The sequence below is a fragment of the Pelophylax lessonae genome (genome assembly GCF_965119305.1).
Source record: "Pelophylax lessonae genome assembly, chromosome: 11".
Lineage (NCBI taxonomy): Eukaryota > Metazoa > Chordata > Amphibia > Anura > Ranidae > Pelophylax > Pelophylax lessonae.
The window spans coordinates 160691364-160714577 of NC_138778.1; the positions used below are offsets into that span (position 1 = coordinate 160691364).

The 23214-nt window shown below is 45.4% G+C and overlaps 1 protein-coding gene across 5 annotated transcripts in view; it reads left to right on the forward strand.

The window, feature by feature from the left end:
- The window catches only part of RARA (retinoic acid receptor alpha), a 294008-nt gene that overhangs the window by 70770 nt on the left and 200024 nt on the right, over nucleotides 1-23214 (forward strand). For all 5 annotated transcript variants that reach the window (XM_082271917.1, XM_082271922.1, XM_082271920.1 and 2 more), the window contains exon 2: nucleotides 21254-21732. In XM_082271917.1, the coding sequence (XP_082128043.1) occupies nucleotides 21555-21732 (178 nt within the window). In that variant the 5' untranslated portion in view covers nucleotides 21254-21554. The remainder of the gene's footprint in view (nucleotides 1-21253; nucleotides 21733-23214) is intronic.

Genomic DNA, 23214 nt, shown 5'->3' on the forward strand with positions numbered 1-23214 from the left:
TGCACTGTTACTGCAAAATGACACTGGTACTGAAGGGGTTAACTTTATTTGAGAGGGAGGGGCTGTGTGTGTCTCTAGGGGCGTGATTCTAACTGTGATTGGCTGTGGCTTGGGCTGTAGGAACAATGATCAACGGTCCTACATAGTAGAACCGTGTGATCGTTGTTTCTACACAGGGGAGAATGACAGGCGGCTTCTTTACATTAGCTGCCTGACTTTCTCCCTCTGCAGCGGCGATCGCAGAGTGACCGGGGGACATCGTGTCCGCCGGTCACATGCGCGGGGGGTCGGTGACCACGCGGGAGCGCGCCTCCGGGGGCGTGCGCTCGCTCCCTAGACCCTCACAGGCTAGCGACGTAGATCTACGTCACTTTGCCTGTGAGGGGCTGACTGCGGACGTAAATCGTCGTTAGGCAGTCGGCAAGTGGTTAAAACAATTTTAAATCCTTTGGTTAGAACCGATAACTTTTTATTATTATTATTTGATTTATTTTTGTGTTTATTTTTATTTTTTTATTTGAAGAACCTCTAAAGTCTTATAATTAATTCATAGAACAGTATCCGTCTGACTTTTGCTATTTTTGTTAGGCGTTTCCCATAAATGAGTTCTGAGACCCGAAATGAGAATTTTGACATATAGCTGGAAAAAAAACTTTCTTCAAAACTTACAGACTCTTCTTACATCTCTTTTTTTTTTTTTTTTCATTTCCTGCAAGTTCCTCAAAATGATTTTTAGCAGTCCCGTGAAAGTCTTTAGAGAAAAAAAAAAAAGTTTGATGTCTCTTTAAACAGCGGTATTCTGGGAAGGGTTGGCGGCGTGCCAGCCGTTGAGGATTGGGGTTGTGTTTCCAGACCTCTGCTTTCATGCAGAACCTATTAAAATGTGTCTTGCAAGGCCATTTTAGGACAAGCACAGCCTGGCATTGTGTACGAAAGTGGCAGCCTGGTCACTGTACGTCTGTTCTAATTTCTCTTTTCACCCACTTGCATGTTTTGCTCTTGTCATCCAACTGTCCCTTCATTCCACAAACCCCCCCCTCCACAATTTATCCGTCTATTGGCCCAACAATTTTTAATTAACCCCTATGCCCATGCTTTGATTTTTAATGTAGCTGTTGCTTATCCCTAAACCACTAACAATACATTCCCAAACATTCTCAAAAAATACAAATTACGTATTTACATAGCACGGATGATTGGGATCTCTCCAACTTTTTATGGTTTTATTTAAAGGAACACCTCTGGCCAGAATTAAAATAAAAGTGGTACGTTAGGTTTTGTTTTTTTTATCAGAACTTTACTGTTTAATTTTTCCGAAGTTGAGATGGGTCCTATGATGCAATGAGCTGTGCCCACTCCCATTATTGGGGAGGGATGCTGCAATCTGTGCCCACTCCAACATTTGCATCATCAGGACTAACCCTAATTTAAGCTGAAGTTTAGTTATGGCAATTTTTACTTGGTTTCATTGGTCCAGCTTTGGCATATGTCAGTGGTCTCCAAACTGTGGCCCAGAGGCCAGATGCAGTCCTTTGCCTGCTTTTATCTGGTCCTTGGGGCACTATTCCTTCCACTGACTTTAATTCCTCCCATCGACACAATTAATGGGGCACTATTCCTCCCACTGACACCAATGATGGGACACTATTCCTCCCAAGGACACCATTAAGGAGGTACTATTCCTCCCACTGACACCAATGATGGGACACTATTCCTCCCAACGACACCATAAAGGAGGTACTATTCCTCCCACTGACACCAATGATGGGACACTATTCCTCCCAACGACACCAATAAGGAGGTACTATTCCTCCCACGGACACCAATGATGGGGCACTATTCCTCCTAATGACACCAATAAGGAGGTACTATTCCTCCCACCGACACCAATGATGGGACACTATTCCTCCCAACGACACCATAACGGAGGTACTATTTCTCCCACTGACACCAATGATGGGGCACTTTTACTGTCACAGACACCAATGATGGGGCATTCTTACTAAGGCTAGGACATATTCTACTCTCTCTGGCCACAGCCCGCCCCTCTAAAGTCTGAAGGATAATAAACTGTCTTTGTTTAGAAAGTCTGGAGACCCCTGACCTATGTAGATACACAGATCAGCCATATGGCCATCCATATTGAAGTAGGTTCTCCGTTCGGCTCCAAAACATCCCCTTTTTCGGAGAAAATAGCACTAACCCATTGAGGCATGGACTCAACTAGACCTCTGAAGGTATGCTATGGTATCTGTTACAGCCGTCCGTAGCAAAACCTTTACTACCAGTAAGTTGCAAGGTAGGGGCCTCCATTGATTAAACTCGATTTTTCTCCACTGATTTTTAGATCTGGAGAATTTGGAGTCCAACTAATCACCTCAAACTCGTCATTGTGTTCCTTGAACCATTTTTGTAGGGTGGCAGGTCGCATTTTCCTACTGAAAGAGACCAATGCTATCAAGGAATACCGTTTCCATGAAGGGGTGTACTCGGTCAGCTACTATGTTTAGGTTGGTGGTACATATCAAGTAACATCCACATGAATGGCAGGACCAAGGTTTCCCAGCAGAATAATATTGCCCAAGCATCATACTGCCTTCGCCGGTTCGCCTTCTTACTATACCGCATCCTGGTACCATGTCTTCCCCAGATAAGTGACACATGCGCACCCGGCCATCCACATGATGTAAAAGAGAAAATGTGATTCACCAGACCAGGCCACCTTCTTCCATTTCCCCTGTGGTCCAGTCCTGATGCTCACGTGCCCATTATAGAAGCTTTTGGCAGCCAACAAGGGGGACTGGCATCAATAGAGAGACAATTTATTTGTATACAGCAAATAGACCAAAATTTTTTATTTTTATTTTTTTCTTGAATTCAATGTCCCGGTTCACATTTGTGCGATGCGGGAATGCTGCGAATATGCAGCGTGATCCCGCATAGCATCCGCACCCCTGGCAGTTCACACTGCCATATGTGATACGCAGGGGGTGTCAATTAAACGTTAAGACACCCCCAGTTGCAATCGCATATCGTAGTGCGATCTGCAAGTTCGCACAGAATCGGATCGCACTAGTGTGAACCGGGGCTTAACCTGTTTTTGGTGTGTTAATGTATGTTATATGTATGTATTAAGGCAGCTGATTGTGGGGGCTGTTTTACTTGGATTTTTATTTCTCGACATCCAGCTTTTCCAGATTTTCACAGTTCTACCACACAGCACAGCCCGCTGGCAGAGAGCTTAGTTTTCTGTTGCTGCAGTTTAGTAACCCTTAGGCTGGCCATACACTAGCCGAAGAATCGTTCAAAAATCTGTTATTTGGACCGTTCATTCATTTTCATCCAGTTAATGGACACAAATAGAAAATCGGTTTTACCTTTTCAGAGCTAAAAAATCTAACCAACAGGCTGGAAAATTCTGCCGAACTAGCAATAAATTGAAAGGTTAATGGACAAAAAACTGATTAATTTATGTCCATTGGACAATTTAGCGTATGAAATTTGGTCATGACATGATGGTAATATCATTTGCTCTCACGACCGAGCATTAGTTTTATGAAAACGGTTTTGGACTTGTGTATGGCTAGCATCAGGCGGCCATAGATGAGTCCTTTTTCTACGTTCAACCAGCGGGTTGAATAAAACAAAAAAAAAAAACAATGGGTGGATGAGGGAATCCTCCCCACTGAGCTTTTGTATTCTGACAGTGGGGAGACTTTCCTGCCATCAGAATACACAAATCAGCTCTGCTGGCTATAGCCAGCGGCGCTGATTGAGCTGGGAAAATCCAACAGGATGGTTGTACAGAAGTCGATCAGTAGATTAAGTTCCATACAACCTCCCAGCCCCATACATGGATTGAAGTTCTGCCGATCCCTGCTGAACCAGGCAAATTTCGATCCATGTATGGCCGGGTGTACTGGACTTATCCTTCCTCCAGTCCATGTCTGGCCATTGAAAGGATAAGCTGCAGACTGAGGAGCTCCTCTCAATATCAATTAGTTCTCTCCTTCTACTATTGAAAGGAGAAGTAGGGCCAAATCTCCTTTGGCTATACTTCTTTCATGGGTCACAGGAGTGCACTTAGTTCTGCACTCCTGTGACCCAGATTCAGCCCACAGTAAGCTAATGTCCACTGTCAGCTCATGCCACTCAGCCAGTCCAGGCTCTGGACCCTTAATGTTGGAATCCACCCAGACACCTGAGCCCCAACTGGCGGTGCTGAGAGCCTGAGCCAGCTACTCCCTCCCCCTGTGCTGCCCGGAATTCCGGTGAATGCTGGAGGGGCAGAGCACAGTACGGTGACTGCCAGTCACTGACTCTTCTTACTGAAGACTGAGAACTGAGCAATCAGCAGTCTTTGATTGCTCAGTTCTCAGTGTAGAACTCAAACTGATGCTGCATCCATCCCGGTGAGAACAAATACTGTATATGTTGTTTTTTAAATCCCACATTTCTCTTGGAAGCACTACAGACCAAGGTATGGGGGTTAGGTGTTTGCACTGCTTGCATTAACCACTTGACCTCCAGAAGATTTACCCTCTTTATGACCAGGCCATTTTTTGCGATACGACACTGCGTTACTTTAACCACTTAAGCCCCGGAGGATTTGGCTGCTCAAAGACCAGGGCCTATTTTGCGATTCGGCACTGTGTGACTTTAACAGACAATTGCGCGGTCGTGCGACGCTGTACCTGAAAATGAAATTGGTGTCCTTTTTTCCCCTTCAAATAGAGCTTTCTTTTGGTGGTATTTGATCACCTATGCGATTTTTACTTTTTGCGTTATAAACAAAAAAAAAAACAAAATGAAAAAATAACAATATTTTTCACATTTTTTTATATGAAATTCTCAAAAAAAAATGTAAAAATCAAAATTTAACATTTTAGGCCAATTTGTTTTCGGCTACATATTTTTGGTAAAAATAAAATCGCAATAAGCGGATTTTGATTGGTTTGCGCAAAAGTTATTGCGTTTACTAACTACGGGAAAGATTTATGTCATTTTTATTGTTTTTTTTTCTTTTTTTTAACTAGTAATGGCGGCGATCTGCGATTTTTTTTTTTTTTTTTTTTTTTTTTTTTTTTTAATGCAGGACTGCGACATTGCGGCGGACAGATCGGACCCTTGACTGACATTTTTGACACTTTTGGGGGTACCAGTGACATTACTACAGTAATCAGTGCTATACATATGTACTGCTACTGTAAAAATGACACTGGCAGGGAAGGGGTTAACTTTATTAGTGATCAAGGGGTTAAGTGTGTCCCTAGGAGCGTGCTTCTAACTGTCAAGGGGTGTGGTTTGTGATGTAACCACAGAGACATACGATCCTACATAGCAGGATCGTATAGTCTCTGCAGTTACACCAGGGAGAATGACAGGCGTCTTTGTTTACATCAGCCGTCTGCCTTTCTCCCTCTCCAGCGGGAGATCGGGAGTGACCGGTGGACATCGGTTGTTATTTTTTTAAAATTGACGCTCTTTTTTTTGTTTATAGCGCAAGAAATAAAAATCGCACAGGTGATCAAATACCACGAAAAGAAAGCTCTGTTTGTGGGAAAAAAAGGACGTCAATTTAATTTAGGTACAGCGTCGCACGACTGCGCAATTGTCCGTTAAAGTCACGCAGTGCCGAATCGCAAAATAGGCCCTGGTCTTTGAGCAGGAAAATCCTCCGGGGCTTAAGTGGTCAGAAAAAATGTATTATGTACAGTATACTTTTTTGCTTTTTACCCAGCGTAGCTGTTAATACATCAGACTATCCATTGGTAATCCAAAGCTGGCCATACTGATTCCTAAAGAACTGGCCAAAATTTAAGCAGTTGGTGGCCCTACTGGCTCCCTTCACACCCAAAATCCCTTGATCTAAAAAGTGAAGGGACCAAGCAGAAAAAGCTGGACAAACGGTGACTACATCCAGTCAGACCTAGTCACTGTTTAGGTATTCCGACCGCCGCAGGTGCGGGCTGTTGGAATACTTAGCTGGCAATGGATGTTCCATGCTATTTATCGTGGATGGGGAGAATCAATAGATTTCTCTTGTTCAGTCCAAATATATAAATTCTGTATTCTTAGCCTCGCCGTCATCTTGTGTTAGAAACAGAAAAAGAGGGCACGGGATTATGTGGCTAAAGATTGCAGTCCCGACCAGAATCACATGTTAAAGTCTGCTGAATGTGACTCCAGCAGATTATGTAAAACCCAGACTTGGGTAAATTTGACTTTCAGTGTTCTTAGGGATAGGGGTTCACTTGCTTTCTTTGAAAAGAACAGCTTTGCTGGAAGGTATTTGCATTGACAATGGCATAACTCTTTTATAATTATAGAGAAACTACAGCTAATTCTGTGAAAGCCACTTTTTGTGGTGACCACATGACTCTGCCAAAATCTTTGTTTATATATGTGGCCACTCCTCTGCCTCAGTTAAAAATACGGATCTAGCCGAAAAATAATTGGCTTCTACAAGGCCATGAAAGCTTCCAGAGGTTTCCTGTAGAATAAAACAAACATTAGTCATATGCATTTGTCTCCCTAAAAATAAAAATGGAACCTAACATATGAAGCTACAAAGATGAAGAACCCATCCAGCAATGGGATCTTCATCCCGTCGCTAGATGGGAACTCTCCAACTCCCAAAGCTATATTTGTTCCAGGACAGAGCACATCTATGCACAGATGTACATGGCCTGAAACCAGCACTGCTTCCAAGAGTTGGCCAGTTGACATATTCATCTTTGGACAAGAGAAAATGTTCATGGTTTTTAGCAGCGTTAAAAAAAAAAAAAAAAAACCAAAGGCATGAAAAACAGAATAGAAGCAACCATCGAACAACTTTGCTCAAGTCTGGAACCCATGGTTGAACTATAAAGGTCCATTCACACTACCGCGACTTATCAGGCGACTTGTCAGCCTGACAAGTCGCGGTCCATTGACTGCTACAGGACCCGTTCTAATAGGAGCAACACAAGTCCTTCCGACTTAGAAAAAGGGTCCTGTACTACTTCGGGGCCACCTTGGAGCGACTTGCATAGACATTCATTATATGAAGTCCGTGCAAGTCTTGCCGAAGTCGCGGTGCACGGGACTTCACAGGTCGCCCCCGAAGTAGTGCACAAGTCGTGCCGCTTCAGTGTGAATGCGGCCTAATGGTAATTTTAAATTGGAATATTCTCTCCTTTCGGTATGATTGGATACATCGGTCTATGAGGATGTTACCATATGGTCTGGCCTCACGCGACTCCTTCGCACCCTTGCTCTCCTTCCTTCTTCCCCTTTTCTATGCTTCTGTTCCCTCTTTATGTACTTACCATATTCTTGCTCTTCTTATTCACTCTTCTTTTTCCCTTTCCATTTACTCCGCCACTCTTAAAGCAGTTTTATACCCTGCTTAGTGATTTTTACCCACAGGTAGGGCTATAATAAGGCTTACCTGTAAGTAAAATGAATATCTCCTAAACCTGAACGCTGACATCAGCGGCGCATGCCCTGTGAAGGTCCGGCGTATTGTGCTGGAAATTTCCAAAGGGACAAACTCCAAAATATTTCTTGTACAGTATGTGAAAAGAAGGAACGTTTTTTAATTTTATTGTGTATCATTTTCGTACGAGAAAATGCAGATATGAAAGACTGCGCATGATCAACAAAGGCTTTTTTTTTTTTTTGAATATTTGTACATTATTTTTCTTCCTCGGACAATCGTTGGCTCAATTTTTTTTTTTTTTTTTGTATACCCACCTTAACTCTGCACAAACAAAGCAGACCTGCTCTTCCATTGGGCATTCTCTCTAGTTAGTCCTTTTGATGGCAACCTGTTAGCGGAGGACAATTGGAGATCAGACAAAAGCTTCAAATGCTCTGAACTTTTTTTTCCCTTTTATTCTCACTCTGTCTCAGTTAAGATTTTCTGTTAAAGTAATTTGTTCTTCTTTTGTTTTGGGTTTCCTTTGAATTCACTAATCGTTTCGATTCTCTCTCTCGCGCCTTTAGGTATTTTTATTTTTTTATTTTAGTTTTTGGGAAAGATTAAAAAAAAAATTTTTCTTTTTTTTTTTTTTTTTCCCTACAGTTTTTGAAGGATTTCACCTTACTGTCCCTGTGACACCTGTACACAAAATACCACGGAGCTAAGAAGGCAAGGACAGTGGAGAAAAAAGTTCTTACCCACCCCACTCTACTAAAAATGAGTTTTTGTGTCTCTGTTGAAGAGATTAACCTTAAATCCTGGTCCTGGCTGGCAGTAAAGGGGAATCTCCCCAATGGGGACACTGATATTAGTAAAAACCTGACAAAGGCCCTAACCCTTCCCTTATTTATCCAAAATAAGAAGTCTGTTCGGGGCTTCCAGCTTATGTGGAAGGGAGTTCAGCCACTTCCTTGTCTTCTTTCTATGTCTGTACACATGAAAAAGACCCCTGAGAAGGCTTCTAAAACCAAAAACAAAATATTGCATATATTGCAGCCTACCAGTCCTTAGATGTGGTGGGAGCTTTAGGACCCTTTCACACAGGCAGAGTCTGTTCAATTTTAGAAGGGGACCCTAGACTAGATTTGAGTCGAATTAGAATGGTACGGATGTCACATTTCCACCATGGAAAAAACAGACTTAATCCTTATGGGACGGTGGAGTTTTGTCCACCTACTGCAGGGATCTCCAGACTAATGCCCTCCAGCTGTTGCGGAACTACACATCCCATGAGGCATTGTAAAACTCTGACATTCACAGACATGACTAGGAATGTTGGGAATTGTAGTTCCTGAACATCTGAGGGCCATAGTTTGGAGACCCCTGACCTACTGAATATCTGCACACCTCTAGTCTGTTCAATAGGAGCGAAACAGCGCAAACCCTAAAGTCTGACAAACTTGTTTGGCTGTGCTCCTTCTATGGATCACAGGTGGGCAGTTCAGTTCGTTCTGCACTCCTGTGATCAGTTTTCAGCAGAGAGCGGGCCGAAGTCCGCTGTCTGCTGACATCACAGAGCCGGTCCAGGCTCGGGCAAGATCATGACAGTGGAGTCTGGATCCCCCCACATGCCTAGACTGGCACCCGGCTCAGCCTCTCAGCAAGCCAATGTCTTTCTTTCTTCATCTCCATTTTGTGGGGGACTGATGGGGCTTGTAGTTTACACAAGAAAACACGGTTCTTTGTGATTTTCTCATAAGCTTTTAGAAAGTAACAAAGCAAGATCAGCAGTTCGTTTCTCTACTTGCTGAAAATGTTCTTAGCCTGAAAATTAAAATGAATACAGTCCCCATACCGAAGGACTAGTAATTAACTTCTTCTGGACCACCCCACGTACATATACTGCGGCAAGGTGACCCTTAAGCACAAAATTATGTACCTGTACGTCATTTTTTGCCTTGGGTCTAGGGCGCGCATGCGCACCGCCAGCGACCCGCTCCCACAGTGATTGGACACGGTGGAAGCCAATCAGCAGGCCCAGTGGACCCGATGTTGGCCGGGATCATTTCCGAGAGAGGCAGAACGGCAGTCTGTGTCTCAATGGGAAAAACCGGGGATCATTTCCGAGAGAGGCAGAACGGCAGTCTGTGTCTCAATGGGAAAAACCGGGGATCATTTCCGAGAGAGGCAGAACGGCAGTCTGTGTCTCCTATGTAAACAAGGGAGATCGCCGTCCTGTCAGAGGGGAAGATGGAGATCTCGTGTTTCTGCTAAGCAGGAACGCGGACCTCGGTCTTCCTCCAGTTAAAGCACCCCCCTCCCCACACACAGAGTTAGCAAGCACTGCCAGGGAACACATTTAACCCTTTCATCTGCCCTGATTATAAACCCCTTCACTGTCAGTGTCATTAGTACAGTGACAGCTCATTTTTTGTAGCAAAAGTGTCACTTCGTGTCAGATTTGACCGCCGCAATGTTGCAATCCCACTTAAAAATCGCTGATTGATGCCATTACTAGTAAAAAAAAAATGTTTTAAATAAAAATTCCATAGTTTGTAGACACAATAAACTTTTGCGCAAACCAATCAATATACGCTTATTGTTTTTTTGGTTTTTTTTTACCAAAAACGTAGCAGAATACATATTGGCCTAAATTGATGAAGAAATTTGATTTATTTCCAATTTTTTTTTTATTGGATATATTTTATAGCAGAAAGTAAAAAATATTGTTTTTGATTTTTTTAAAATTGTCGGATTTTTTTTGTTTATAGCGCAAAAAATAAAAACCGCAGATGTGATCAAATACCACCAAAATAAAGCTCTATTTGTGGGAAAAAAGGACATCAATTTTATTTGGGTACATTGTCGGTTAAAGTAACGCAGTTCTGTATTGCAAAAAAGGGCCTGGTCATGAAGGGGGGGATAAACCTTCCGGTGCTAAAGTGGTTAAAGATGAGCTTTGTTGATGATCATTCTAAAGCTGCAGTTGTGTTGCGTTTCTCTGGCTGCAGCCTATCCTATTGAGGCGTGTTTGCGTTGAAAGCAAGGCAGACGAAACCCAGCCATTTCCTGTGATTTGCCTTTGAACACGTGTTTCAAGCGCCTCTTCCATTGCCAATGTAAGCAATTGACAGCAATACACGTGTACACCATCCTTTTTTTTTTACAATTCCGTTCAGTCCCAATCACATTGCAAGGTGTATAAGGCCCTTTTCACACTTGTGCGACTTGTCCTGTGACTTGGGACTGAAAGTCGCATGAGAAGTCATACCCCATGATTTCCAATGAGTACCATTCATATCTGTACGACTTCAAGTTGCAGCGGCTTCAAAGTAGTCCCTGCACTGCTTTGGTTCGACTTTGATGCGACTTGAGGTCCATAGACCTTGAGATTACACAGGCATTGCTTTAACCACTTGCCGACTGCCTAACGACGATTTACGTCGGCAGTCAGCCCCTCACAGGCAAAGTGACATAGATCTACGTCGCTAGCCTGTGAGGGTCTAGGGAGCGAGCGCTCGCCCCCGCTCCCGCGTGGTCACGGACCCCCCCTGCGCGTGTGACCGGCGGACCCGATGTCCGCCGGTCACTCTGCTATCGCCGCTGCAGAGGGAGAAAGTCAGGCGGCTAGTGTAAACAAGCCGCCTGTCATTCTCCCCTGTGTAGAAACAATGATCACACGGTTCTACTATGTAGGACCGTTGATCACTGTTCCTACAGCCCAAGCCACAGCCAATCACAGTTAGAATCACGCCCCTAGGGACACACACAGCCCCTTCCTCTCAAAAAAAAAAAAAAAGTTAACCCCTTCACTGCCAGTGTATTTTTACAGTAACAGTGCATATGTATAGCACTGATTACTGCAGTAATGTCACTGGTAACCCCAAAAGTGTCAAAAATGTCAGTCAAGGGTCCGATCTGTCCGCCCAAATGTCGCAGTCCCGCAAAAAAAATCGCAGATCGCCGCCATTACGCGTTAAAAAAAAACAACAAAAATCACAAAAATCTTTCCCTTTGTTAGTAAACGCAATAACTTTTGCGCAAACCAATCAAAATACGCTTTTTTGCGATTTTTTTTTTTTTTACCAAACATATGTAGCATAAAACAAATTGGCCGAGAATGTTAAAAAATTTTGATTTTTAAATTTTTTTTTTGGGAATTTCATATAAAAAAATGTGAAAAATATTGCTATTTTTACAAAATTGACGCTATTTTTTTGTTTATAGCGCATGATCAAAAAATCACACAGGTGATCAAATACCACCAAAAGAAAGCTCTGTTTGTGGGGAAAAAAGGACGTCAAATTTGTTTAGGTACAGCGTCGCACGACCGCGCAATTGTCCGTTAAAGTCACGCAGTGCCGAATCGCGAAATACCTCCACGCACCTTTCAGGTCGCACAGGCCGTTGTCATGCAATGAGATTGTGCAAAGGACGGCAACGCCACAAAAAGTGAAGAGTTTAGTTTATTGAAGTTAGACCTGTGAAGGATGGATTCTGTTTGGTTACAAAGAGTTGCTGTCCTTGCATGTTGCTTTTATACGTTTTTTTTTATTAAGCTTGTATAACGTGTATGTACATATCACATGTTTGACATATGTCAGCTTTATAGTACACCTAGAGACACACAGACTTGTCTGCTCCAGATTCACTCACTTCTGGTTGCATTGCTTGACTCCTCTGTCTCACTGATGTAGCTGCGGGCACTGCTGTTGTATGAATGAACCTGTCTCTGCCCTGTTTGTGTGCTCCGCTGCAGGTCACCTCCAAGGTCATTTTTTTTTTCTTTTAAATGTTTTTTTCCTCTGGCCATTTAGCTGTTTTTATGCTTTTCACCTTTGTGGTGTTTTTTTTCTTGTTGTCTGTGACAGTATCATCATCAGTGACTTCTGGTGCTGTAGCTGTACTTTTTTTCTAAATGCGTGCCTCTCCGTCTGCATTCTGCACATTTTCTTTACCCTTTCTACTCTAGGTAAATTATTTTTTGGCAGTCAGTATTGCTTTTACTGTATTTTTCTGGTTTCTGCCTCCAGTCTACATGGAACTCTGTGGCTTGTGCTGAATCCTGTCCGTTTGTTCTCTCTGGCTGTCCGTATTCTTGTAGACTCCCCAAACTGGTGCTCTCAGTGCTGCGTTGCCCTGTATGTCTCTCTGACACTCTCTATGCCACAGGTGTCAAACACAAGGCCTGTGAGTCAAATCCGGCCCACCTGGCCATTTCATGTGGCCCTTGCACCTCTCCTGCAGCTGCTGTGTCTCCCTCATCTCTGCCCCTACCTTGTCTCAGCAGATGGCAGCAGAGAGGACAGAACTCCTCTGCCAGATCCTGTGATTTCCCCTGCAGCTGCAGAGAGGACCACCCCCCCCTCTCCCAGCTTAGCAGTTGGCAGCACAGAGGACACAACTTCTCCTACAGATCCTGCATCTCTCACCCCCTCCTCTCTGCCTCCACTGGTCTCAGCATTCAGCAGACTCCGGCAGCTGACACCAGCCCTCCTCCAGACCCTGAAGTTGCTGCTTCCCAGCCCTGCCTTCATCTTCTTCCCAGCAGCAGCAGCAGCAGCACGTGGTAAAGGGGATACACTGTGATGTAAGGGAGGGTGGAGGCTTTTGACTTCTGATAGTGGTGGGCTACAGATAGAACTGGCCCTCTGAGGGCGACCATAATGGTACTGCGGTCCGCAATGAAATTGAGTTTGACACCCCTGCTCTATGCCTTTAACAGTTGTCTCTGTGGATTGTTGCATCTTACTTTTGCTCTTTCTAATGCTTTTTAGTTTAATTGGTGCCTTCTACCCTGTTTTGTACCTTTTTGTTGCCCTCCATGCTTTTTCGTGCATCTACAAAAGGGGTCTTCAAACTTTCTAAACAAAGGGCCAGTTTAGTGTCTTTCAGACTTAAGTGGGGGCTGGACTGTGGTAATTGGAAATAGAAAATGTCCCAGCATCAATAGGAGCAAACAAATGTAATTGAGTGGGAAGAATCATGCCCTATCGTTGGTGTCAACTGGAAGGAACTGATCCCCATTGTTTGTGTCATTCGTCCTTCGTTGGTGTCAGTGGGGGAATTATGGTCCATTTTTGGTGACAGAGGATGAAATATTGGCCCAAGGGCCTGATAAAAGCAAGCACAGATCCTCAGTTTGCAGACCACTGATCTACATGAAGCTCTCGACTCTGTCTTGTGCCTCTGTCTGGTGTCTTCTACTCTGTCTTGTGCCTTTCTGACTGGGGTTCTCTGATCTACGTGAAGATCTTGTCTCCATCTTTTACCTCTGACTGGTGTCTACACTGTCTTGTGCTCTTACCTGGTGTCCCCTACACTGTCTTTTGCCTCTGCCATGTATCCCATACTCTGTCTTGTATGACTGGTGTCCTCTACCTTGTCTTGCCCCGTTACCTGGTGCCCTCTACTATCTTAGGCTTCTGATTTGTCCCCTCTACTCTGTTTTGTACCTCTGACTGGTCTACTCTACTCTGTCTTGTGTCTCTCTGTCTGGTGTTTTCTACATCGTCATGTGCCTCTGACTGGTGTTGTCTACACTGGTGTCCTCTACAACAGTGGTCCTCAACCCTGGCCTACAGGGCCCACTAACAGGCCAGATTTTAGGTATTACCTTGGGGAGATGCAGACTAGAGTACTGCAATCACTGAGCAGCAAATGATATCACCTGGGATGTATTTCAGTTATCTTGCAATCCTGGCCTGTTAGTGGGCCCTGTAGGCCAGGGTTGAGGACCACAGCTCTACACTGTTGCATGTGCTTTGTGCTATCTACTGTTTTGTATGGCTGGTGTTCTCTACCTTGCCTTGCACCTCTACCTGATGCCCTCTTACTAGCTTAGGCTTCTGACTGGTCCCCTCTACTCTGTTTTGTGCCTCTGACTGGTATCCTCTACTCCGTCTTGTGTCTCTCTGACTGGTGCTTTCTACATAATCATGTGTCTCTGACTGGTGTTGTCTACACTGTCTTGTGCTCCTACCTGGTGGGTGCCCTCTACACTGTCTTTTGTCTCTCCTCCTGTGCTTTCTACTCTCTACCTAGTGACCTCTACTCTGCCTTGTGCCCCTACCTGTTGCAGTCTGCTATGTCTTGTGCTTCTGGCTGGCATTGTTTACATTCTTGTGCATCTCCTGCCTAGCACATTCTACTTGCTTGTGATTCTGTCTGGTGTGCTTAATTTTGTCTACGCCTTTGCCTGGTGCACTGTATTTTGTCTGCCTTCCGCCCCTTAGTCTTTTGTAAAATCCCCTGTCTGACATCTTCTACTCTCTTGTGCATCTCTTTTCTGGCACCCTCTGCCCTCTTGCGCAGCTCCTGCCTGTCTCCCTCTGCTCTCCTGCGCAGCTCCTGCCTGTCTCCCTCTGCTCTCCTGCGCAGCTCCTGCCTGTCTCCCTCTGCTCTCCTGCGCAGCTCCTGCCTGTCTCCCTCTGCTCTCCTGCGCAGCTCCTGCCTGTCTCCCTCTGCTCTCCTGCGCAGCTCCTGCCTGTCTCCCTCTGCTCTCCTGCGCAGCTCCTGCCTGGAGCCCTCTGCTCTCCTGCGCAGCTCCTGCCTGGAGCCCTCTGCTCTCCTGCGCAGCTCCTGCCTGGAGCCCTCTGCTCTCCTGCGCAGCTCCTGCCTGGAGCCCTCTGCTCTCCTGCGCAGCTCCTACCTGGAGCCCTCTGCTCTCCTGCGCAGCTCCTGAATGGCACCCTCTGCTTTCCTGCGCAGCTCCTGCCTGTCTCACTCTGCTCTCCTGCGCAGCTCCTGCCTGTTGCCCTCTGCTCTCCTGCGCAGCTCCTAATTGGGGCCCTCTGCTCTCCTGCGCAGCTCCTAATTGGGGCCCTCTGCTCTCCTGCGCAGCTCCTGCCTGTCTCCCTCTGCTCTCCTGCGCAGCTCCTGCCTGTCTCCCTCTGCTCTCCTGCGCAGCTCCTGCCTGTCTCCCTCTGCTCTCCTGCACAGCTCCTGCCTGGAGCCCTCTGCTCTCCTGCGCAGCTCCTACCTGGAGCCCTCTGCTCTCCTGCGCAGCTCCTGAATGGCACCCTCTGCTCTCCTGCGCAGCTCCTGCCTGTCTCACTCTGCTCTCCTGCGCAGCTCCTGCCTGTCTCACTCTGCTCTCCTGCGCAGCTCCTGCCTGTCGCCCTCTGCTCTCCTGCGCAGCTCCTAATTGGGGCCCTCTGCTCTCCTGCGCAGCTCCTAATTGGGGCCCTCTGCTCTCTTGTGCAGCTCCTGCCTGGTACCCTCTGTTTTCTTGTGCAGTTGTGTACTGGTTCCCTCTGTTCTCTTTGCGCAGCTCCTGCCTGGCGCCCTCTTGCGCAGTTCTTGCCTGGCGCCCTCTTACGCAGCTCCTGCCTGGTGCCCTCTGCTCTCTTGTGCAGCTCCTGCCTGGCACCCTGTCAACTGTCTTGTGCCACTGTCTGCACCTTCCATTTTTTTAGTCTTCAGTTGACATTCTCTACTCTAGTGTGTCTCTTGCCTGGAACTCTCCACTCTCTTATGCATGTGTCTCCTCCATGCTTTGCATGAGTCCCTCTGGTGCTCCGCACTTTCGTGTGTGTCTTTTTCCAGCACTCTGTATTCAGTCCTGTATGTCTCTCTGGCACTCTGCCTTTTTTATTCAGAGAATGTGTGTGTCTGGCTGTTTGGTTCTTGAACCTGTCTGCACTAGATCCCTCTTCCCTTTCATTGTTTCTCTTGTCTCTTTCTTTCTCTCTCGCTCCCTTTTTGTCTGTATGCGACTGTCTGTCCCCGTCTTTCTTCTCGCATGTCTCTTCTGACAATCTCTTGATTTGTCTTGGCTTTGCAGTATGTCTCTCCCCCCTCCCTGGCTCTTTCTTGTTCTGACTCCTGTACAGATCTCCAATAGCCCCATTTTTCTTGGGTGGCTCATTAGCCCAGTGTAATTGAACTGTAAGGACGGGTCTTTTCTCACGCTGCTTTGAGATTTATGACCCTAGAAGCCCAGAATAAAAAAAAAAAAAAAAAATCCTTCCAAATCCCCCTTCCCAGCTAGTGTGTAATCAGCATGATAGATCCACTGCGGCCCACACTGCAGGCTTCTTTCCTTGAGCCTACAAACAGGGATGGGTAAGCAGGGAGGGAGAAAGAAGGGAGATGGTGGAAAATGGCTAGGGAGAAAGGAAATCTGGATATAAAGACTGGAGACAATAATATAAAATTAGGAATTTTAAAGGCATGAGGGTACTCGGGCTTGGACTGGCGAACTGGAAACTCTTAATTGTATTTAATGTTAAAGCATGATCGATATGCCGATTCACAGGGATGGGCAAAATGCTTTTTTCCTGGAAGGCAATGGTAAAGCAAACCTGTTACAAAATGGGCTACCATTTCTGGTCTCTGATCTGGTTATGCTGATCCTCTAGTTGTATTACTTTCCAATAAATGATCAATCAATAACAAATATTCACATTAGGAAAGCTATAGAAAAGTAAAGTCTTTGGTGGCATAATTGTTACAGGGCAACTGATTCAAGCAAGAGTGTCAGCATAGCCATACTTGGTATGTTTAGCAGGTCCAAAAGATGTTATTAGGGTAACCTTTGCCCTGTACATATCAAGATCGTATGGGTCTGCCAGGTTCCCCATTCTGTAGTTTTCAGCTGAAAAAAAATTATTGAAGTAGCTGTGCACGCAATGTTTCAGTTCCTCCTTCCATGCTAAACACCATGGATGGAGGAATCTCCACTGCTGGCTATTGTATTCAGGCAGCTGCAGTACTCATGTTTAGGGCCGGTGCTACCACAAGGCGAACTAGGCAGCCGCTTAGGGCGCACTGCCACCTAGGGTGCAGCCATGGCCAGTGCCACATTCCTCTCCTGTCACCTCCTCATCCCCAGTGGACATCACCACTAGAGAGGGGGTGTATACAGGAAGGGGGGGGTGTAGGGTTAAAGGGGGCCAGTGTGTATAGGAAGGAGGGTGTAGGGTTAAATTGGAGCAGTGTGTATAGGAAGGGGTGTGTAGAGTTAAAAGTGGTGTAGGGTTAAAGGGGGCCAGTGTGTGCAGGAAGAGGGTGTAGCATTAAAGGGGGGCAGTGTGTGCAGGAAGAGGGGTGTAGGGTTAAAGGGGGCAGTATGTATAGAAAGGGGGGTGTAGGGTTAAATGGGAGCAGTGTGTAAAGGAAGGGGGGTGTAGAGTTAAAGGGGGTGTAGGGTTAAAGGGGGGAATTGTGTGTAGGAAGGGGAGTATAGCATTAAAGGGGAGCAGGAAGGGGAGTATAGCATTAAAGGGGAGCAGTGTGTGCAGGAAGGGGGGTGTAGCATTAAAGGAGGGCAGTGTGTGCATGAAGGGGGTGTAGGGTTAAAGGGGGCCAGTGTGCGCAGGAAGGGGGTGTAGGGTTAAAGGGGGCAGTGTGTGCAGGTAGGGGGTGTAGGGTTAAAGGGGGGCAGTGTGTGCAGGAAGGGGGGTGTAGGGTAAAAGGGGACAGTATGTATAGAAAGGGGGGTGTAGGGTTAAATGGGAGCAGTGTGTAAAGGAAGGGGGGTGTAGAGTTAAAGGGGGTGTAGGGTTAAAGGGGGGAATTGTGTGCAGGAAGGGGAGTATAGCATTAAAGGGGAGCAGGAAGGGGAGTATAGCATTAAAGGGGAGCAGTGTGTGCAGGAAGGGGGGTGTAGCATTAAAGGAGGACAGTGTGTGCATGATGGGGGTGTAGCATTAAAGGGGGCCAATGTGTGCAGGAAGGGGGTGTAGAGTTAAAGGGGGGCAGTGTGTGCAGGAAGGGGGTGTAGAAATAAAGGGGGGCAGTTTGTGCAGGAAGGGGAGTGTAGCATTAAAGGAGGGCAGTGTGTGCAGGACGGGGGTGTAGCATTAAAGGGGTATAGGGTCGGGGGGGGGCATAATATGCAGGAAGGGGGGCAACGTGTACAGTTTTTTTGTTTTTTTTGGGGGGTGCAATTGGCTGGTCTTGCCTAGGGCGCAAAATTGTCTAGCATCGGCGCTGCTCATGGTTGCCTGATAATCTTCCACCAGGCTACTTCGAGTTTAATGAGCTGGGTGGTGTGGATGGGGCCCACCAACAGCTCACATTTCAGCCAAATCCGTAGGAATCGGATGAACCAGATCAGAGTATCTCAATTTTTCTCAGCCTGGTGAAATTTTAAAAGTATAGTATTAGAAAACTATGCTTTTTGTATACAGGCAGTCTCCAGGTTGAAAACAAGATAGGTACTGTAGGTTTGTTCTTAAAGTAGAGTACCAGCTGTGTTTTGTTTTGTTTTTTTTTCCTGGAAAAAACACTTCCGTGTTTGCGCCTAATGCTATACCAAACGGGATTAGCAGTTAATATAGGTTTTATAAATGTTTTTTTTTTTAAAAACGTACTTTGCTGTTCCCACCGTGCTTGCTCCCATCTTCCGTGTGGGCATCTGAAGCCCACTGGTATCTACTTCATGGGTGCTACCTCCTGATCTCGTGGATGCGCAGTGTGTACAAGGCACGGCGCACTTATTGAAGCGGAGGATGCCCATTGACTCATGAGTGTTATCAATCCCAGATCAGGAGTCCATGGGTGGGCGGACATGACGTACCATGTAATGCGGAAGCAGATGATTTACAGGAAAAAAAGGTATTTCCAAAAATTGCCAAGTAGATAACAGGAAGTGATCACTAAAGTGGTGGGGGGGAGGAGTCGATAAAATGCCTGGAACTTATAGCTGCATGATTAATCGTTAAAAAATCGCGATCTCGATTCAACCCCCCCTCACGATCTTAATCCAGCATTTCCACAATTCAGTGCATAGCCCTACTCTGCTCACAGCTGACAGCTGTCAAAAAAAAAAAGCGCTGAATTAACCACTTCAGCCCCGGAAGATTTTACCCCCTTCCTGACCAGGCCCTATTTTGCGATTCGGCACTGCGTGACTTTAACGGACAATTGTGCGGTCGTGTGACGCTTTACCCAAATTAAATTGACGTCCTTTTTTTCCCACAAACAGAGCTTTCTTTTGGTGGTATTTGATCACCCGTGCGATTTTCACTTTTTGCGCTATAAACAAAAAAAGAGCGAAAATTTTGAAAAAATAACAATATTTTTCACATTTTTTATATGAAATTCCCCCAAAAAATGTAAAAATCTAAATTTTTTAACATTTTAGGCCAATTTGATTTCTGCTACATATTTTTGGTAAAAAAAATCGCAATAAGCCTATTTTGATTGGTTTGCGCAAAAGTTATTACCTTTACTAACTAAAGGAAACATTTTATGTCATTTTTATTTTTTTTTTAACGAGTAATGGCGTAGTAGTCGCGGGACTGCGACATTGCGGCGGACAGATCGAACCCCTGACTGACATTTTTGACACTTTTGGGGGTACCAGAGACTTTACTACAGTAATCAGTGCTATACATATGCACTGTTACTGTAAAAATGACACTGGCAGGGAAGGGGTTAATTTTATTAGTGATCAAGGGGTTAAGTGTGTCCCTAGGGCCATGTTTCTAACTGTAAAGTTGTGTGGCTTTTGATGTAACCACACTGACATACAATCCTACACGGCAGGATCGTATGATCTCTGCTGTTACACCAGGGAGAATGACAGGCGGCTTTGTTTACATCAGCCGCCTGCCTTTCTCCCTCTCCACCGGGAGATTGCGAGTGACCGGCGGACATCGGATCCGTAGGTCACACGTGCGGGGATGCAGGGGAACGAGCGGGGGCGGGAGCGCACCTCCGGGGGCGGGAGCGGGCCTCCGGCGGCGCGCGCTCGCCCCCTGCAGGGTCCTGGGCGAGCGACGTAGTATTACTTAGAACACCCAAACATTATTATATATGTTTTTTGTAGCAAGGACCCTGGAGAATAAAATGGTGGTTGTTGCAATATTTTATGTCGCACTGTACTTGCCTAGCGGTCTTTCAAAAGCAATTTTTTGGAAAAAAATACACTTCAAGTTAGCAAGAAGTTAGCCCAATTTTTTTGTATAATGTGAAAGATGATATTACTCCGAGAATCGTGATCTATATGCTAAGCAAAAAAAAGTGATACTCATTTTATCCAGAACGGTGCAGCTCTACTGGAACTCCACTTTAAGCTGAATTTATTTGTAACTGAAGCCCAAAAAAATGATTTTTACGTATTTTGGATAGCAAAGGTAAGGGTTTTGCGGTCGGTGTCCCTGTTCAGAAGATTTCACCTCACTTTCTGTCCCTGTGACAGTTGGATTTTGAAAATTTTGGGTTGTTGTGGAAACCAGGATGGGGGGTAAAGCTTCAGTGGAGACACTTTTTTCCCACGATAACTCTTAGGGTGTTTTCACCCTTGGTGCGATTGCCTGGTCCGAACCCAAGTTCGATTGCTCCCCCTGCCCCCGATGGACTGTGTTCACATTTGATTTTTGTATCCGAACCGCGGTACACTTGTGTCATCAAGCTGCAGGCGGCGCGTACTCATGTTGCTTGGCAACCGCTGTAAACGAAAAGGTGCCAAAATGGATAGAATTGCTTGCTTTGGTACGATTGCGTTCTCATCAGAAGCGAACCGTACTGGAGTTCACATGAACCGTACCCCAGACCACCCTTTTTAAGTGGACTCGGGTACGGTTCGCAGGTGCGCACCCGAGTTCAAAGACAGTGTTCACATCATCAAAAAGAACCGAATTCTGATGTCAATCGAACCCGGGTCCGCACCAAAAGTGCTAGTGTGAAAACACCCTTAGAGGAGTGAATTTCCCTTCCTAGGGGCAGATTTCCTCTCCCTGCCTGTTGTCTCCCTCGGTTTGAAAGTACGAGTCATAAGTAAGTCGGATGTTTGTAACTCGGGGCTGCCTGTATTTGTATTGCTGTTCTACTCTTTCCAGCTTCTACGGTCTATAATTATCATCTCCATTCTAATGGTTTTCCTTTATTATTTTGCAGTGATTCCTGCGCAAGTCAAGTGCTGATCTCATTACAGAGGAGCCTGAAGTAGCTCCCTTTCGGCTCCTTGGTGTGCTGCATGTCCAAAGACCCTTTCTGCATTTCAACTGGAATTGAGACCTTTTTGGAGGCGCGTGTCGGAGCCCTTTTGGAACACTTATTACCTACTAGATCTGATCTTTGAAACTTGGATCTGCTGCAACTCTACACTGGCGTTTGGGGGGTGCACCCCCTCTTTGGGTCATTCCTAGATGGAAATTCAAGGGGCCTGAGCCAGTCCAGAAGGCTGGACAATTAGGCAATGACTAGTAACGACTCTCCCTGCCCGCAAACTGGGCCAGGTCACATGAATGGATACCCCGTTCCTCACTATGCCTTCTTCTTTCCTCACATGCTCGGTGGTGTGTCCCCTCCAGGGGCACTACCAGGAGTACAGCACCAGCTCCCCCTCAGTGGATATAGCACGCCTTCCCCAGCAAGTGAGTATATCTTCTTTTACTTTGCTATAAATTGTTGAATTGCTGTACGTTGCCACTTGACTTGTTCTGGATTCTTCACATTTGTTTGGAGAATCTTGGAAAGGTGGATGATCAAACCTACCAGAGATCCCTCACAACCTCAAAGTGAACATTCTTACCTGTATAAAAAATGTTACATATCTCCTGACTATCATACTGAGCCTCTCGAAGTGCCTATTGGAGCCTATTTCTACCACCAATGCTCATCATATATTGGAAAGTAGACCTTGAAGTAACTTTACAACTCTGCATGAAAAGCTTCTTGATATGTCACAATATACAGCAATATATATATATATATATATATATATATATATATATATATATATATATATATATATATATATATATAAATATATATAATATATATATTCCCCAGAAAAGCTGTATGTGGTGGTCTCACTGTTTGATAAACTAAAACAAAATTGCCCGCCATTCCATTTTTAAATTTCCCAAGCCCAAATTTTAGGTCTACTTTAAAGTCTGTGATGCTGAAGAATACCCCATCTCTTTAGAATCAAGACTCCGCCACAAATCATAAGTGAAAAGCCGGAAATCCAGACAGCTTTCGCAACCTCAGTCCTTCTAACACTTTTATACTTTGACACTTTTGGATGGACTGGCTGTTTGAATTATTATCTTTATTAGTGCTGGTATTTGCTTACTTTGTTTTGTATGCAATTTACGTACCTGGTTATGTGTTGCAAAAATATGTCACCAGCACTCCACGGATTTCCAAAACTGGCCCAAAGCTTTATTCAGCAGTCACATCGTTATCACAGAAGCAACGCTGTGGAGCCTCGCAGGGCCCCTTCATCAGGCATACCTGATGTAGGGGCCCTGTGAATCTCCAAAACGTTGGATGAGGGTCCCTTCATTAGGCATACCTGATGAGGGGGCAATGCGAGTCTCCGAAACGTTGGATGAGGGTCCCTTAATTAGGCATACCTGATGAGGGGGCAGTGCGAGGCTCCGAAACGTTGGATGAGGGTCCCTTCATTAGGCATACCTGATGAGGGGGCAATGCGAGGCTCCGAAACGTTGCTTCTGTGAGAGCGATGTGATCGCTGAATAAAGCTTTGGACTGGTTTTGGAGATCCATGGTGCGCTGGTGACATATTTTTACTTTGATTTTCTTCGGTTTCCAGGCGGTGTTCGCTACAGCACCCATTTACAGTCACAGCCACTTTGCTGGAAGGCGTGCGTTGGGAATAGCGTTGGAATGCTTATGTGTTGGGTCTACCCCAGTTTTTATCATAGGAAACCGAAGTAGCAGAAAATGTCAGACCTCCATTGCTCTCATCGGGCACACTGTATAGATAGATACTGTAGATAGATGGTGTGAATATAGGCAGTGGGGTGGAATATTTTGTCCTTGTGTTCACTTTTTAGCACTACTTTGGTTCACCACACATTACAGTATGACCAAATAATCAACTTTAG